At 38.5% G+C, this 18,694-nt stretch overlaps 1 protein-coding gene across 1 annotated transcript; it reads left to right on the top strand.

Annotated features, from left to right (window-relative positions):
- Positions 1 to 1,347: 1,347 nt before the first annotated feature.
- On the top strand, positions 1,348 to 16,344 carry ALDH7A1 (aldehyde dehydrogenase 7 family member A1). Its single transcript, XM_053473796.1, has 18 exons — positions 1,348 to 1,588; positions 4,551 to 4,604; positions 5,088 to 5,153; positions 5,786 to 5,866; positions 7,226 to 7,349; positions 7,715 to 7,847; positions 8,220 to 8,264; positions 10,125 to 10,202; positions 11,608 to 11,705; positions 11,901 to 11,942; positions 12,066 to 12,160; positions 12,768 to 12,852; positions 13,684 to 13,790; positions 14,000 to 14,116; positions 14,193 to 14,290; positions 14,886 to 14,959; positions 15,671 to 15,746; positions 16,231 to 16,344. Exons 1-18 carry the CDS (start codon positions 1,394 to 1,396, stop codon positions 16,283 to 16,285), a joined length of 1,623 nt encoding a protein of 540 aa, XP_053329771.1. The 5' UTR covers positions 1,348 to 1,393; the 3' UTR covers positions 16,286 to 16,344.
- The last annotated feature ends 2,350 nt before the right edge of the window (positions 16,345 to 18,694 follow it).

The following is an 18,694-nucleotide window of genomic DNA, read 5'->3' on the forward strand; positions in this document are numbered from 1 at the left end:
TGGCTGATCAGCTATTTGTGTTAATGAGCAATTGAACAGGTGTACCTAATAAAGTGGCCAGTGAGTGTATTTTATCTTTTATTTCTTAATATTTGGTTGTATACTCATGCACACCTTGCATAAATTCCACTTTAGTGAATGCAAAGTGGTACGTGCATTTTTTTTTCTTTTTTATTCGAGTTTTGTCTGGATGTCTCTAATCTTTCTCCTGTGCATGCATGTGTTTATGAATCATACTTAATTACACCGCCTTCACGTGTACTGTAATGCTTTTCGGCTCATAGACGCAAGCAGATTTGCTACAGTGTATCTAAACATGCTTTGTCTTTTCAACACAGGCAGGCAGGGGGAGAAGGGGAGACCCACGTCTAATTTACTACTCCATTAGAAAAACACCCATCCAAATCTGTGCAAAGTGGATTTGTAGCATACTCGGGCTATCACCGCTTACTGTCTAATAAGAAATATTGCGTCTTGCTGCCCCATAGCCTTGCTTTTCGTTAATTTACACCAAATGTTTAACATTTGTGAATTGGTGTAAAATTGCAATTGTTGTAATGAAACACTGGGTTGCTTACTGTGGGGTGACCTGATGGGACCTTTAACAGGGGGCATGTTTTTATATATCGCACAGTAACATAAAATGTTAAAGGGACCACGTTGGCCATGTTTTCAGGACACACATGTTTTACTCATTTAACCATCTATAGACCATTGCCAACCATATGGCAGGGAGTCAGTTACTCATTTCTCCATCTCACACTCTGCAGGGCAGCACTTTGCACACTGCTGGTCAGCAATACATGAAACTGATGTGTTTTAAAGATACACACTTTTCTGTTTTACTTATTGAGTTATATTTTATAAACATCTTTTCACTGCTGTATTGTTATGTAGAACAATAAACCGATGCATTACGCATTGTTGTGATTCAGAGTCGTTGGGTATTTATGAATAACTAAAAAATACAAAAAGCTGCAGAAACAGGTGTGTAAAGTAGTAGGTAACCATCAAACATATCCCGATCAGCTGCTTGAATTCCGGTTCATACATACATGCTAACTGATGTTCCTCTACATGATTGTGTGCAGGACTGTGTTCCCACGCGTGGATATACCTCGCGTGGGTAGTCTGTGATGGGTAATGCAGCAGGTGGCAGTAACCATTCCTGCAGGGGTTTGTTAGCAGAGCTGAATCAGTCGCACTCAACGCTACCCACAGACAGCCTGAGACTGTGTGGGCTGAGCCCTCTCCCGTCCAATGAGATGCACTGAAAGCTGGAGGTGGGGCTGCTGAGCCCTCTCCCGTCCACTCACATGCACTGAAAGCTGGAGGTGGGGCTCCCGAGACCCTTTTCTATTAGCCGAGCTGGATCTGCCAGGCTGACTTCACCATGCTGCGGCTAACCTTTCAACTATCGAGACATTTTGTACTGAAGAAGAAGAGCTTTTCTTCTTCCTGCTGGAGGCAAACTGCTGCAATGTCTTCTCTCCTAATTAACCAGCCCCAGTACTCCTGGCTGAAAGAGCTGGGTCTGAAGGAGGAGAATGAGGGCGTTTACAATGGGACATGGGGAGGAAGAGGAGAGGTAGGTTTGCACAGTCCCATTACCAATTGCCCCAAGTGTTTTTGGGGAGGATGCTTCTTAAAAACTGATATCCACTGCTGGATGATGCAGGCTGCTTTTTATACACTGATTACTTTATTTTATATACCAAGACTTGGAGCTTTTATAAGGGGCTCCCCTGTGCTATATAGTATTTACTTTGGCACCAGTGAGCTCCCTGGATTATTGTTCTAGGCTCCCCGCAGATCTCTGGATTATTGCTGTAGAGTAATAAACATGTAATGTCAAATAAAAGCATTATTTGGCCCACCTAGGCATGGCATGTGCATACATGTTCCTGGGTGCTGCAACCTCTGAAGTGGGATTCACCCAGTGTGGTACAAATGACCTTGTCTAAACCTCCTAGTTTGGGTAAATTGGCAATGTACTCAAAACCCTTTGGGCTACGGTAACCCAATAATGGCTATCATTTACTGGTAATATTGTTGATTTAAAAACTAGAACTAACATTTACTCTCATTTGATTAAAACCAAGTCACTTCAGATTCAGTGCTTAAAATAGCACTAGTGCTGATCTATCTACAGAATATTAGTTAGCTCTCAATATTTATTTAAGAATCTGGCCCAGTGTCTCTATGTAAACTATTATGTGCTGCTAATGCAGAAATGGCCCTAAATAATTTGACACGCATGTCGCCGCGCTAAACATGGCCTTTTGCAGACAGCTGTGCCATGTGGATGGTGAGTAGGAACAGTGACAGTGCCTCTGCTGATATAGATGGCTGCCCAGCAGTATCAGGTGATTTAGTGAGCCATTAACTTGTATTTCACAATTTTAGAGACACCCTTAAAATGAATTGACTAGTGATAGATCCCTAGAGCCTAATAGGAAACCATGAATGCATAGTAAAAAATAATGTACGGTATATGGACATATCTCAGCACCCGGGGTTTATCCTATATGTCGCACCCCAACTTTAAAATGTAAAAACACTTAAAAAAAAAAGTAATTTTTGCAAGAATATTTTTTTTTTCACACAAATTGGTGAATGGTATGTCAACTGAAAAAAAACACGCTATTCTGAAATGCATATGGATTTATAACCTCTGCTTTGGAGCCTCCATTTTTGCAAATTGATCAATGACTTCATCAAAGCTATGTTCATGTTTACTATATAGTGAGCCAGACACAGATGGTGGTGCAGCATAACTCCCATCACGCTCTCTTCTGTCTTTGTCTTCTGAATTAGGATGATGGACATAGCTTCAGTGCTGAGGGTGGGATATGACATCATGTCCTGCGCTCAGCATCAGAAGCTGGCACGCATTGCTAGGGAGAAGAATATTGAGGTCTGTGTGAACAGATCTCCCACTCCGTTGATTTTGGGTCATTAGAGCAAAATCCATGATCTCCCCAACCTGCCCTGCTCCTCCATTGGAGGGGGTGTACACCTGGCCCTAGTGGCACATGGGACAGTCCCAGCACGCCCAGTGAATTTTCTGCCGTGCTATATCTGTCTAGGTCTAATGTAAAGGGAAAGCATTTAGGAGTAACAGCTCAGCCACAAATTGGTAGACCCAACACACTCAGATTGGGGCTGCCAAGTGCTGAAACACTTACCCTGTTCTTTGTAGCATCACTCGCTACAGAGTTCCAAAATTGCCTCTGGAAGCAACATCTGCTTATCGGGAGCTTTGTATTATTGCCATGGATTTGTAATGGGATGTCCACATAGAGATGGATCATATCGCGATCAACTGGTGTGGTGGCTTGACACGATCCAGTAGTTGGCTTCAGTGGGATGGGTCATCAACAGAGGCTGTTGGGTTAGTCCATTGACCTGATTTGAATTTGCCTTTTCATGCGCTCTGAGAATGTTTGACGCACCAGCAAACTCCTTGCACGCATGCATATACTTTTACATGTACGCAATTTCTCACCCATACGCATTGGTGTATAGCGATATATAATCCCATACTGACACTCTCGCTTACACATACATTTCACTTATACATCTCTTGTTTGCGTGGACTTCATGCATTCATACTGAGAATATTGTACAGGGACCGTTCATGGTCCTAGGATGAAGTTGCCTGGGACATAGGACAGATCCATTGATTCTGGGGCTATCTCAGGCAATCTGAGCTATATGTTCATCCTAGTAACACAGTTTATCAATGAAATACCCTTGCTGTTTAATGTGCACCATCTGGCACGTTTTCCATGACAATTGCCTGTTCTTCTACCTCGGAGGTTACCTGTCCTGTTAAATACTTCACATTGAAAGAATAGCCAGGGAGATATCAAATTTACTCCTGTTAATAAATAGGAAAAAGTTACTTTCAAGAAGCAAAATATAAAAAGGAAATCTGAAAGATGTATACTGTTTAAATTCATATATAAATACACAGTATGATGGTATGTATGGAAATAATTTACACTATATTACATAGATTATGTTTTTTATGTTAAAATAACTTGTGTCCTATGTCTGACTTTGTAGCGCTTTCAGCATATAAATGTAATCTTTCAATCAAAAATTGTTTGCAAATGTGTCCTACTTTGAATGTCATAATATTCTCTGCTAGGGTTTAAGCAAATATTTAATTGTTTGATAAATTATTTGGCTAACAATTTCCTTAGTCACCCTTTAAACAAAATCTAACCTCTAATTGTTAATGACCTGGGTTGTATTTAATACATGGTCTCTGTATTATATCATGCATGATCATATCATGGGAGAACGAGTGTTCTAGATTATGTAGTATACGGTAAGTGGTCTTAACACCATAGCAATTAATGGAAGGGATCGTATTCAGCCACCAAAGCAATACTCGCGGTACTAAATGTCTTTATAACCAAACCTTTTGAGTTTTGCTGGGTATATTCGCGTCAATTAAAGACTTCCCAATGTATTGGTCAATGGACGGTAATGGCAAGTAAACATTTTTAAACACTTATCTTATTTTTTTTTGTGCCCAGGTTGTGACATCGTACTGCCCAGCAAATAATATGCCAATTGCCAGAGTTAAGCAGGTAAGTGCTGAATCTTGTGTCTTGCCGTTTGCAAATTGATCTGTCCTCAATTTATAGCTGGGTTGATTTTGTTATAAACAGGACTGGCTCCATGTTTCCCACATTCTTTCCTGCATATGTTGGGCAACTAACAACAACTTTATGGCAGCACCCACTGCCAGCTCAGCTCCTTATGCAGACACTTAGTTTGTCTCTGTCCTAGGGCCATCCTTGTAGGTTATTCCATTAACTGGTTACAATAAAATAATAAAAAAAAATCACGTCCCAGTTTTTATTATCTAATCAGGGGGTGACACATCGCTGGCAAAAACATAGTTCAAGGATGCTAATGGTTATGTATCTGGATTTTAATAAACCAGACAGATACGCGTGAACCCAACGATCATTGAAAACTCTATATCCTTCATCTTCGTGTGTGTGTGTGTGTATGTGTTTTTTTTTCTTTTTTTTCTGTAATTTTCCTAATATTCATCTGTTATGCAGGCCACTCTTGAAGAATATAACGAAACGGTTGAAAAGGCAAAACAAGCATGGCAGATCTGGGCAGATGTGAGTATACTTGCATTTCAGATGAACTAGTGGTCATTAATAAAGTGCATAAAATAGCGATTCTGTAATCTTATCGCTATCGCAAACAGGGCTGCCATCAGGGGGTACAATCGGTACCCTGCCCTCCCATGTACCTCTAATTGGCTGAAAATACTAGTTATCACCTGTTCCATCCTTTCATTGGCGAAAGAGCACAGGGCGGGACAGTAGGAGGAGCATGTGCATTCTAGGCATAAGGTGTGCTTATGGGAGGATCATAAGGCGGAGGGATGGGTGGAACATGGGCAGAGCAATGGGAGGGGCATGGGGACCCATGCTTTATATCTTTATTGTGCCCCGAGATTTCAGATGGTGGTCCAATGAGCAATAAAATGTATTTGCTGTTCCACCAGAATATTTTGTCTTCTACATAACGTCGATGTAGGTTAATGGCAGTTTTTCAACTAAAGTAGTTGCACTATACTGGTATTGTTTAGCTAAATATTCCCTTTTATTTCTAAGTAAGTGTAACCAGGACAAAATCCAGACTGCATGCCTTTCAGGATTTCGGTGGTGTTTGTTAATTATATCTTGAATTGCATTGTTTTTTGTTGAATTTTGAGTTCTTCTTGTTTTTCTTCTTATTATGAAAGATTCCTGCCCCCAAGCGTGGTGAAATAGTCAGACAAATTGGTGATGCTCTGCGTAAAAAGATTAAGCTTCTAGGACACCTGGTATGTATTTTTTTGCTCATTCCCTGAATAAAACAGTTAATCCAGACAGAAACCAGCAAACCTTCTTCTTCTGCTTTTCCAATTATTCCAGTTCATTAGAGAAAACAATTCAGGCTGGTTCTGAACACATGTAAAATTGGATGTTACCTACTCAAAGTTTAAACAAACAAACAAAAAACAGCAGTGTGAGAGGATTAAATTGGAAATCTATTTCAGTTCAGTTTGTAGAACTGACTGTAAGCATGAATCCTTATCCAATGTAAAGTGGCAGATATCAATAAAAAAAATACATATAATGCGCATCACTATCGGTTACATAGATATGTCCGCAAAACACTATGCATCACAAAATAAAAAAGGATATAAGTAGGAAGAAAAACTGGGCACGTAGAGTAACAGTTCCTGAGATCTGGGGTCCTTTTAAACCAACGGTCCAAAATTGGAACATTTTATCTTAAAGCATTCTACTAGTTGACTTTGGGACAGTAAATGTAGAGACCAGGGTGGGACACTACTGACACCTAGTGGCTGCTGCCTGGATACACATAGGAGTAAATGTGAACATTATATTACTGATAGTGTATTGCGGATGCACTTTCCTTAAGGTGCACCTGTTACCATACATTGCTGGTAAATGTATTGGCAAAACAAAAACATAAGATTTTTCCAGTTTATCTCTAAAATGTGATAGCCGGCATAAAATAAATGGTAGAAATGTGGGCTGAGAGCATGAATGTGCTTTTTGTGAATATCAGAGGACTGGAGGCAGCTTTAGTTGTGGTGTCATCATTAAGTGTTTAGTAAGATTGCTGCTTTTCTCCGGACCATGATTTCTGTTAGTGTATGAAATCAGTGTGAAGTAATGCTACAATATGCCACCACTTTTTTTTTTTTTTTTTTTTTTTTTTTACAAGCTCCATTAGCTATGCTCCAGCGACTAAGGTTATTAAATAAGTGGCAGCAGAAAGAGTTTACTATTAAATCACCCCTTATTGTGTCAACAGCAAAGTTTCTCATATTGCAAACACAATTTTATTGCTAATCTTAATTTATTTTCCTTTTAAGTAGCCAATATGGCCATTTGCTGAAATTTCTTTCTGCGGCAAAATAATTTATGAACATTATTACACGTCCTGTTCAATGTGTATACTGTTACCTACAAAATACATATATATGTAGGGGGTTGTATGGAGTCTTTTATATTGCAAGGTCTTTTCTAATTCCTGTGACACTGATGCTTTTCACCTGAAATGGTAGCATAAAGTGCAATAAATGTTAAGTAATCTCACATTGCTTGATATATATATACACACACATATACACACACACACATTTAAAAACATTTTCCCTTATATCTAGGAATCTTTGGAAATGGGAAAGATTTTAGTTGAAGGCGTTGGAGAAGTTCAGGAATATGTTGATGTTTGTGACTATGCTGTTGGCCTTTCTCGTATTATCGGAGGACCTATATTGCCTTCTGAGAGTAAGTGTCTTGCCAAAAGATTGTATTTTTTTGAATGTTTCTGTAACTAGTAAATCAAATAAGATACAAAAGAGAATGTATTAAATTAAAAACTGACTCCTTATTTTGTTCACTTTTTTTAAAAATTCAATCTACATAGTAATTGTTGTAGATTTGACACAAATGTAAAATATGGTATGTAATTTAGTCCCCTTAATAAAATATGTTCATGTAAAAAGGGAACTCTAGATGTGCCAAGATTGTTGAAATGAAAAGTATGGATGAGGCCATATAACTATGTAATACTCAAGAACTACACGTTTGGATCAATGCATTTTCTAGAAGCTAATGTTTCTGTACTTGATTCTTTTTTCTTTTTCTTTAAGGACCTGGGCATGCGTTGATTGAGCAGTGGAATCCAGTGGGTTTGGTGGGGATTATCACAGCCTTCAATTTCCCTGTAGCTGTATATGGCTGGAACAATGCACTTGCCCTTATATGTGGAAATGTATGTTTATGGTAAGGAATGATAAAATTAACCTTGGTAGTATAACAATGCTTATGTGTGGCCTACTGTCTACGAAAGGTACATAACTTCTTGTAGAGCCCAGTAGTATCCTGTGTTGAGTGGTGTGTGTGTTCTTTATTTTTTATATTTTTTTCCGGACCGTTATTATTTTTTGGCACTTTTCTGCCCAGTTTTGCGTGCATGGGGACCATGGGTAGGTCGGATACCCTCTCCCTGCATCCAGCCACATCTCCCAACAAGGGTTCATGCATGTCAGAAAAAGGATGTTGTGGAACAAGTGTTAACTTTTTAAGTGTGTGTTAAAGATGATGAATGTCTGCTTTTATTGCCATAAAATATAATGCATTCCTATCATTTTACAGGAAAGGAGCACCAACCACATCCCTTACTAGTGTAGCTGTCACGAAGTAAGTTACAATACTGATTTTATCGATCAAATAGGTTATATTTTAACATCCCTTTTTATTGAGTAGATTAAGTGCTTAGTCTTGGAATATAATCTTGAAAAAGTGGTACATCAAGGTTTACCCTGAGTGTTTGTTTTATAAGCACCTTTCCTATATCACCACCCGTGCCTTATGGTTGAAATAGAAGTGTGTGCACAGATTTTTTTTTTTTTTTTGGTCGCTGTGACCTGGGTTACTATGTTGTAGTGGGTGTAAACAGCGGTTTATTTATACCACGGCGGATTTAATGTGTTCATTTAACTCAGCTGGTCAGCTATCTTGTAACAAAATGATATCTCAAGCTATAGGTTTTAACACTATACCATAAGATGAGAGTCGATGCCCACGAGCCTGCTCCTTTTTCTGATTTCAGGTAGCATTTGGAAATTGTTTGTAAGAGCATGCCAAAATCTTCTTTCCAGAATGGGAAGCAGTGTTGGGAGGGAAAGGTAGCTTTCTCACCAGAAGCTATGTTTCAGGCACTGGTGTACTCCTATATGTGGACACTTGGCCACTGGTCAGATATGAGCGTTTACATGCCACTTCTCTGCTCGGTATCCCCCACATTCAGCCTCTTTCTGTAGTACATTTTCTAACATTTATTTTTCAACCACTTATTAAATGGTTTCCCCATTCTTCAAAAGTTTTTTGCTGTTAAATTAAACTGTTTCTACACTGGAGCTGCGTTGGTAGAACTACTGATTAAAGATCCGTTTTCTATACTAAAATATAGTTTTTCATGGTATATTCAATGTAATAAAACTGCCCAATCACCTCCTGTCTCAACCATTTTGTGGCCCTAACGAGCAGCTCAGAGTAAGATGAAGACTGAAATTAGCATGAGAAATGTTGTTTTCGTGTTGAACTGCGGAGGTGTAAATTGGATTAAACAGCAGTTGTCATGTGGACACTACGCAAGCTACACAATTAATTAAAAACTAGCCTTGGCAATAAGGCGCGTGCGAGCTGAAGGCACGTCTTCATCATTTTTATTGATGACGTTCAAAGGATGCGTTCAGTGTCTTGTTTGGGGAAACGTATTTAGATGGTTTCATTCACGCACAAGGCAGCAGACTTTGTACCTCTTCCTTTTGTCCTGTTGAGGTATTTTTTGGCTTCAGATTTTTGTACTGTGTGAAGAAAATGACTTGTGTGAAGAAATTTGACAGCACTTTTTTATTTTTTTTTTATTTTATCATCACTTCCTTATATCTGGATGTCTATTCTATCTAGTACCTCTCCGTTTTGAACAGTAAATCTCAGATCTTTTGGGGCAAATCCTATTCGACCGTACACTGCTATGGTCTGCTGCTTTTGTTTCTCATGCTCTGTGCAGTTTATCCTCAGATAAATTATTTAAAGGGACAGCAAATGTCTTAGCAGAATATTTTTGAAACTCGTTTTTAATATAATACTTTTTTTTTTTTTTTTTTTTAAATATATTTGCTTCAGACCTGATGAAGAAAAGATAACTCTTGAAAGCTTGTCTTTGTTAGTCAAATAAAAAAGGTATCAAAGCATACCGCAATACTTTTTGAACATCCTGTCCACTGGACTAATACGGCAAAACCCATTTACATTTTTTTATATATATATATATATATAATTTTTTTTTCTTAGTAGGCAGATGTGTGAGTTTTATCTGTGTCAAATCCTGTAGATAGATACTGAGACACCTAAGGAAGTTATATTGGAACAAACTGAATTCAACCGAAGTGTCCGTCAGTAATAGACTTGAATTCCATTGTGTGGTGCTCTAGAAGAAGGCTAATGCCGCGTATGTTAAATACGTTTTAATCCAATTTGCCTTTTTATTTCCAGAATAGTTGCGCAGGTTTTAGAAGATAACAAGTTGCCTGGTGCCATTTGCTCATTGACGTGTGGTGGTGCTGACATTGGGTGAGTCCATCTGGGAATAACAAAGTTCGTTCACTAATGTTGGAGTTGGCAGGAAAACCGTGGTTTAAACTTCCTTAATTCACTAAAGCCTTAGGAAGAGCCATCTCTGGCGAATGTATAAGAAGAGGTTTCTGGTGGCAATAAAGGGTTTTGTCTTTTTTGGGGGGCTCCATTGATCTGTGTGGTTTAACATCTGGACAGGGACTGAGTTGCACAGCATGGTTTTATATTTTAGAAAGGCTGATACAATGGATGGATAATTAGATCAGTCTTTTAGGACAAATACATATTTTAAATATGTTCTGCTAAAGGCAGCCAAATATTGCATTGGGGTTGGCCTTAAAATGTAAAGTCAGTGAGATGAAACTATAATTCTCCTGTCAACTCCATATGTGGCGAATAAGCCCTGATTTATGTTTTCTTGCTTGTACTTGTTTTCTTAAATGTAAATACTCAACAGTTTAATTTGTGTAAAAGAAGGATAATAGAGATGAAAAAATTGTAGAACCTAGAAAATGAACAAAAGTGATGGCTACACTTATCCTGAGAAAGTGAAGAAACATAGCTCTCATAAGCTGAAGAGATGGTTTGAAATAACACGCAACTATTCAATAACAGCTGCTTATACCATGTGGCATGGCTAGAGATTAACTTATATGGGGTGATGCCCTGGTCCTGACCCATGGCAGCCTTCAGCCCTCTCACCCTTTGGACTTACCACCTCACATGGAGCCTCTTTCCAGTGCCATGAACCCTCTGTGCGGAGCTCTATGACATGACCTCTTGCTGAGGAAGAGGTTTTAAGGAAAGTGTGTCCCAGCTTAGAAGAGATATCTGTATTGTTATCAGGCAGTTTATCTCTGATCTTCCAAACTGGCCCAGTGAGCTGCAGATGTGCCCCTGCTAATGTGGCACTGGGGCTGCTGCTTACTGGACCTAGTTGGCCTAGCCTAGTCTATGCTGTTGGCTTCAGCCCTGGGAACGTATAAATGTGGCTGTCTAAGATCAAGATGAATCAATATTGGCTGATTTGTTTTTCTCTCTGGGGGCCACTTTCATGAAGATTTGATAAAACCATAAATAGTTAATTTTGCCAAAGTTATAACCTGAAATCACTTCTTGTATCCATCTTTTTCCCCATAGTTCTGATGGTTAGCATTAGCTCTGCAAAATAAGGTGGGAATTGCCTCTCAAATGTCACAAATAATGGGTATATGATATTGTCACAGACTCCTGGTATCAAGGAACATTTTGCATTAATTTGGCATCTACATGGCTCAGAAAAACTGCAGATTACATACAGAAAAATAAGCTTTTTTTTTTGGAAATGCTTTGCATGCTGCATTATTCTGCCTTTCTTTAGGCTGATCCTTAAACATTGATCAATTGCATTCAAAATTTCTAGCAACGCCATAGCCAAAGACGAGCGCGTGGACCTTGTGTCGTTTACTGGAAGCACTAATGTGGGGAAACAAGTTGCACTTAAAGTTCAAGAAAGGTTTGGTGAGTTAAACTTTTGAATTATTGATCTGCCTATAAACTATTATGTTAACCTCTTATAATCATAATTCATTAGAGGTTTTGGTTAGAAATCAACATTTCTATCTTGAAATTTGCATAACAAGGGGTAAAGGCTGATTCAAGTTCATATGTAGATTATCTGGAGTTTCTATAAGGTTATTTTATTCTTAATTTCAGGAAGGAAACTGCTGGAACTTGGTGGAAATAATGCAATTATTGGTAAGGTTGTCATATATTTCAGTATCCCTCAACTGCTCTTCAGGCGTTACATGATTATTATAGAAATTATTGGACACTGAAACCATAATGCTGTAAATAAACTTATATGCTTTACATCTGCAGTGTTTGACGATGCCGATCTCAATCTCGTGACCCCATCTGTTCTATTTGCTGCTGTGGGCACTGCAGGTCAGAGATGTACGTCAGCCAGACGGCTGGTGAGAATATTTTCAGGCCCTAATATTTTGGGAAACGATAAGCTTTGCTAACACTTCTGATTTATGTGTGTGTGAAAAATTAAAGGGGGGGATTTAGAGGAGAATAGTTTTAGCGCATTGACTCCAATATTTATTATGGAGGTTCAACTCCAACGAGGTTCTACTGTAGGAAGAGCCTAAATATGGGCCAAAAAAGGATTCAGACAAACTGTTTGGTTAGTTTTTGGCCAGTCTGTTTTTGTGTAACAAATTCCATTCCTTGCTCATTTGGTTCAGATAAAAACCAGGAGCCAAATTTATTGCCCAGTGCCCACACTCTCATTCTCGTACACTCTCTGCCTTCTGCTTCCACATCTTCTATCTTCGCACATGTCTCCACAGACATAACCCGGACCCAAAATATTGGCGCTTCGGGTGACGCTCTCTCCCCTGATTATCCAAACTTCACGAGGATCTTTTTCAGTACCCACCTGGAGAGCTTGTTTACCTTTTAGTTAAGCCTATATAACTCTAAAGTACGCTTTCATCGGAGCATATAAGATGTATCTTTATTTTTTAATATTGCTTGGTCAAACTTTATAAAATTTCCCTTTTCTCTTCTCTTTAGTTTTTACATGAAAGCATTCACGATGAGATAGTGGACAAGTTGGCCAAAGCCTATGCACAAGTACGCATTGGAGATCCATGGGAATGTAGGTTACATTTTTGGGGATTCTTTTGTTTAGTGTACTGAAATTTTGTGTTAAATTGTAATAATGTAGATTCTATACATTACATTTTACAAATTAAATGTGTGGTATCCCTTCTTTATTGACAAACCATAAAAATATTAACAGTTGTAAACATGTAGTCTTTTATTCTTAATCATATCCTAAAACTTTGGTAGGGAAGAACCGTTCGACTCATTGAGTCTCCCTGTTTTTTCATGATCCAACAACGTTTTTTTTTGTCCTTTGGTCTCAACAAGTGTCAAAATTGAAAAAAGAAAAATAATAAAAATATTCTTTTGGGAGGTTAAGTAAAGCTTTTAAGTGATGGAGGCCTTAATATAGTGCTGCTCCATAGGTCTATACTGTACACTTATATTGATAACATAAACGGTACGTTTGGGTTTTATTCTGAGTCTCCGCACTGCTTTATCATTGTTTCGGTCAGTATCTTCAATCTCTGGGCCTAGAAGCATTCTTTTAATCATACCTACCCCTCCAAATTCTATGTAACCTCACTCCCCTGATCAGTCACACCAACGATCAATATATTACAATTCATCAGTTACATTTTGTACAAAAAGGTACCTGTTTATCTTTAGGGCATTTATTTTGCTCTGGAAATGGTGTTATACTAATACATTTATTGGAAATGCAATAAAATAGATAATATCAAAGCATTGTATTTCCAGCAATTTAGTAATTCTTAACATTTTACTATTTATGTACCTTTATCGGTGAACAGTGCCATGAGTGTTCATTCCTTGTAGCACTAAAAGGGTTAATTGTCGAAGTATTACTTGCTTATCTTTACAGCTGATACACTGTGTGGACCTCTGCACACTAAAGAAGCCGTGGAAATGTTCCTTTCCGCTATTGAACAAGCAAAATGCGAAGGAGGTAAAGTGGTCTGCGGTGGGAAGGTATGTATCAAAGAATTTCAATGAATGGCAAAAATAAAATATTTGTGGTTTTATTTTAATAAACTATCCCTTTTAAAACATGTTCCTTATCTGTAAGCTTTTTTTTTTTTTTTTACTCATCTAAAAAGAGCTATTGATGGGTATATGGACTTCCTTGAATAATGCAGTGTTTTATTAAATCCTTATTTAATTCATTATATTGATTCCAGGTGATTGATCGTCCAGGAAATTTTGTTGAGCCAACCATCATGACAGGACTTGCCCATAATTCACCAATTGTCCACAAGGAGACTTTTGCCCCAGTACTTTACATAATAAAATTTAAGGTAACTACTTGTTCTTTAAACACATCAAATGCCAAAGACAAATGAAGAGTGTTAATGGTGTTGTCTTCTTCTGCAGACTGAGGAAGAGGCTTTTGCCTGGAATAATGAGGTTAAACAGGGCCTTTCAAGTAGTGTCTTCACAAAGGATCTTGGGAGAATATTCCGCTGGCTTGGGTAAAGTATTTATCTAAATATCTCATATGTACTTGTAGTAATTTAGATTTTATGATGGAATGGGGCATCAAAGCTATGGCTATAGTTACATGGTTTACTTGTCTGTAGCAAAAGACCCTTTATGGACCTAATGGTCTCTCATTCAGTTTGGGTGCTTAACCCAGACCAGTTTTAGCAGTGTAGTGCAGGCAGGGCATCACTGGGTTCATTACCTTCACTGAATATTTGGAGGGGGGTAGGAAGGGTAAGATGCCACTTTTTTGACACAAAAACTGCATTCAGACTAGGCCTGGTCATAAAGGCTAGGTTCAGGGGGCATCAACCTCTCTGCTGCATAACCGGAACCAAATCCAATCCAATTGCCCTATTGGACAATCAGACTGCCTGTAGTGCCGCAGCTCGGTGGCTAGCATCGCTGATCTCCCCAACCAACTGATTGAAAAGAGAGAACAAAAACAAACTGCAAAGTTAAAATCTCACAGCTGCTTGTGTTTTCCATATCCAGAGAGGAAAATTCCACTGATGACTGTTACCAGTTATTATTGCATGGTTTTATTCAATATAACGTTTTTTTTTTAATCTTTACATCCACTAGACCAAAGGGTTCCGATTGTGGCGTGGTGAATGTCAACATTCCCACTAGTGGAGCAGAGATTGGTGGAGCCTTTGGTATGTATCCATATTAATATTATTTGTTGTGCTACGGGTTGTAATGAAAATATCTTGAGTTTTGCAAAAATGGTCTGTATATATATATATATATATGTGTGTGTGTGTGTGTTTAATTTTAACAAAATCTGTCTCCTTAATTTTGTACAAATGTCCCAAAACTAGGAGAGACCTACAAGAAACAAACGAAAACTAAGCAAAGAGCTCTCACCCGCTTTTACTCTCTCATGCTCACCCTCAATGTCTCTATTCCTTCTCCACTGACCGCTTCAGTGTCCAGGTTTCCTTATCCGCAGCTCCACTGCCTCTTGTTCTTCTGTATTCTTTCTCGGTCTGCTTCTCCCTGCTGTCCACTCAATTAGCCTGGCCTTCTGGAGCGGTTCTCCGCACACATCCTGTCCCCTGATTGGAGGAATAGTAATAGAGGCTGTCCCCATAAGGGCACCTGGCCTCCACCTTTTTGCAGAACTACTTCAAGAACCCAACATAATGCAGATGGATGTGCAGATTCTGGAGTCTGCATTTTGGCCTCTTGAAGTACCTCTGCAAAAGGGTGAAGCGATGTTTAGTGGAAGTGAAGAGGAATATGGGGAAAATACTGTCAACGTTTTAATGACCAACACATAAGCTGTGTCTATATGTATATATATGTGTGTGTTAGTGTTTTTATAGTGCTCAAATTTCATTGCAAATATCTTTTTCTTTTTATAGGGGGAGAAAAGCACACAGGTGGAGGAAGGGAGTCTGGCAGCGATTCCTGGAAACATTACATGAGAAGATCCACTTGGTTAGTAAAATTAGTAGGGCACATAAGTCCCACTTTTATAATGATTATGCTCCCACAAGACCACCTTCTAGCATCACTTACAGTAAATTTAATGTAACAGAGTATCTAAGGTTGGGGGGGGAAGACCTTAAGTAGTTTTAAGTAATCCTTAGTAGTTTTTCCCAGGGAGATACTATTTTAAGATATATGGTGCATTGTTATCTTTTCCATAATGAATAACTTTACACTTGTCTGTATTGAACTTCATTTGCCACTTGTCTGCCACTCCTCCTGTGGGGAAGCAACATCATGTTTAAACTGTATTATGCTACCTAATTTTGCATCATCCGCAAACATTGAGACATGGGATTCCAGTGCTTCAATTTTTTTTTTTTTTTTTTAACTTTAGTGGCCGAGTTCGCATTTGTCCATTAAATATATACTCCGATAATTCCGAATTGGTTTTCTTACCATTTTTTTTTTTTTTTCCCCTTTTCCTCTCCAGTACCATTAATTACAGCAAGGATTTGCCTCTGGCTCAAGGCATTAAATTCCAGTGAACTGCCATAAGAAGATAATCTGACCGATAACGTCTCAAGACCAACATTACTACAATGCGCTTACAGAAAATAAATCTTCATGTAAACCTTACTTTGCTTAGACAGTGCTTTCCACATATAAACCCAACAAGAGAGAATATTCTTTGCTGCTCAGGCTGAATCCCATACTTCTGGACAAGATATTTCAGAAACACCTTAATTTCTGAAAAAATGTATTTAAAGTTAAATGGCAATTTACCATTAACAAAAAAAAAAAAAAAAAGCTGGCAACAAACTGAATGGAATGTACTTTGTTGTAGAAAAAATGTATTTTGTGATACGTTGTGTTTTTCTTAAGTAAAAATTTCTACAATAGTTTTGTGATCCTTATGTTTGTACAGCGTATTTTAGATCACACGGTTGATAGTTTTAAGGAAGACCATGTCACATAAGGTTTTCCTTTGGATGTAACTCTACATCTAGAAGAAACTGCATATTGTAAAACGACTTGGAATGTTCTCTGTTGGTGGTATTTGTAAAATTAATATAGAAACCAACATCGCATTCACTCTTGCTCCTACACATAAACATACAACCTGACTCACAATTGCTTGCCTTGCCCTAACATACAAACTAACATACAAACACTTTCAAAAGACTCTCTCCTTACTGCAGAGTGTCTAGATATTACGTCATATGCCGATGCTCCGCAGTGAGTTTGGACACGCCCTCGCAGAACTGCCAGCGTGTAATGCTGGAACATGAGATATCCCGGTCCTCAGCAGTGAGGTCGGGCACACTGCCTGTTAGAGGGAGATCAATGATCTCATACAGGCCCTGTTTCTCTAGCAGTGAGTGGACCAGCCCCCTGTAGAGCAGGCATCCTAAGCTATCTTAGTCCTAGGCTGGTGCCTACCTTGCCTTATACGTAATGCTGGCCCTGACTCTGCTCTGTCGGCAGAAGCCATCATAGCAAGCGTTGGTACACAGTCACTCAAGGAATACTTGATCATGTGATCAGACATTCCCTTGCAGTAGGTGTCACTACTGACACCCACCGGAAGTTCATGTGAGGACAAGAGAGCATCAGCTGGGCTTTCTAGACCCTGCTGGCTGATCGCAATTATTGCAATCGACAATGCAGGGCTGGGCTATGGAACAAAAAAAAAAAGTTACAAACGTACAAAATCCCTACCCTCAATCTCCGTAAGCAATAGTGTTTAAAACTATATAATATGGGGTAATATGTAAAGCATGGATATGGCCCTCTGGAACATAAAATATGTATATGGGGCAAGACTATAATCAGGTGATGTTGCGTAACATAAATTGGGTCAGTATTCAGCGGTGGCACTTACAGTATGGAAGAAAATTTACAAAAATGACGGTTCAAAATGCTTTTCAAATATAATCGCTAAAAAAAAAGTTCCAAGTAATTGTCCCAAAATCTTGGTTTAAATCTATGTCCATACCTGGAGAAGAGAACTGGCCCTTTATTTGATTGTTTCCTTTGTATGACTTCTTGAAAACAATAGAAACATCCTGGACCTTCTGACCAGTTGTTGTTTGCTCTTGCTGAACATTTATTTCACCACCACTGTTGAAACAATTGGACACTGAAATGTGATTTTTCATTTCAAACTCAAATCAGAAGGTGATATGTCGTCTTGTTCCTTTTTCTCTGTGTAGATGTACTGTTACGTTGATATTCTCCTCATGCACTAGGTATGGGAGCGGAGAATTGGCTAACTTAGAAACTATAGCAGGATTTCTATCCTTACTTTGTCTACAGCTGAGAGTAGTCCTGGTGGTTGCATTTCGAGTATTACGGAAGGAATAACAAATTATATATTCTTCCCTCAAATTGTTTCGCAATTTGCACATTTTTATCAGTGCGACCATTTTCTATGTGGATAATGAAGGCTACACGTTGTGTTTGTATAAAGGACTACTCCTGGAATTCCACAGATGAAAACTGAGAATTTTTATCAGATGTCATGCCTGGCTCGTATGGAATTCAGAGCATTCACAGCAGAAATGGCTTTTTTGTCTCGAATAATTTCTAAATACGTATGGTAAGAATCAAGATATTTGTTTTGATTAAATGTAAATACATTCACCACAACTATTTATATATTATGGATGACCTAAAAGTTATTCATCTGGACAGTAAAGTATAAGCGCTGCGTAAATTGTTTGCGCTATATAAATAAAAGATAATTAATAATAAACTGCAGCTGCCACGCTCTTGACCATTCTTCTAATTTACTTGTCATTTCACATTTGAGTTGTTACATCCAGAATGTCTACTCTGTTGCAGACATTTGTATCATCTGCAAAAAGACATACCATGCCATTAAGACCTTTTGTAATTAATAAAAAAAACCCACCAGCGATCGTCCAACTGTCCCACGTCTTTGGTCATGTAAC

This window comes from Spea bombifrons, chromosome 1 (assembly GCF_027358695.1).
Source record: "Spea bombifrons isolate aSpeBom1 chromosome 1, aSpeBom1.2.pri, whole genome shotgun sequence".
NCBI lineage: Eukaryota > Metazoa > Chordata > Amphibia > Anura > Pelobatidae > Spea > Spea bombifrons.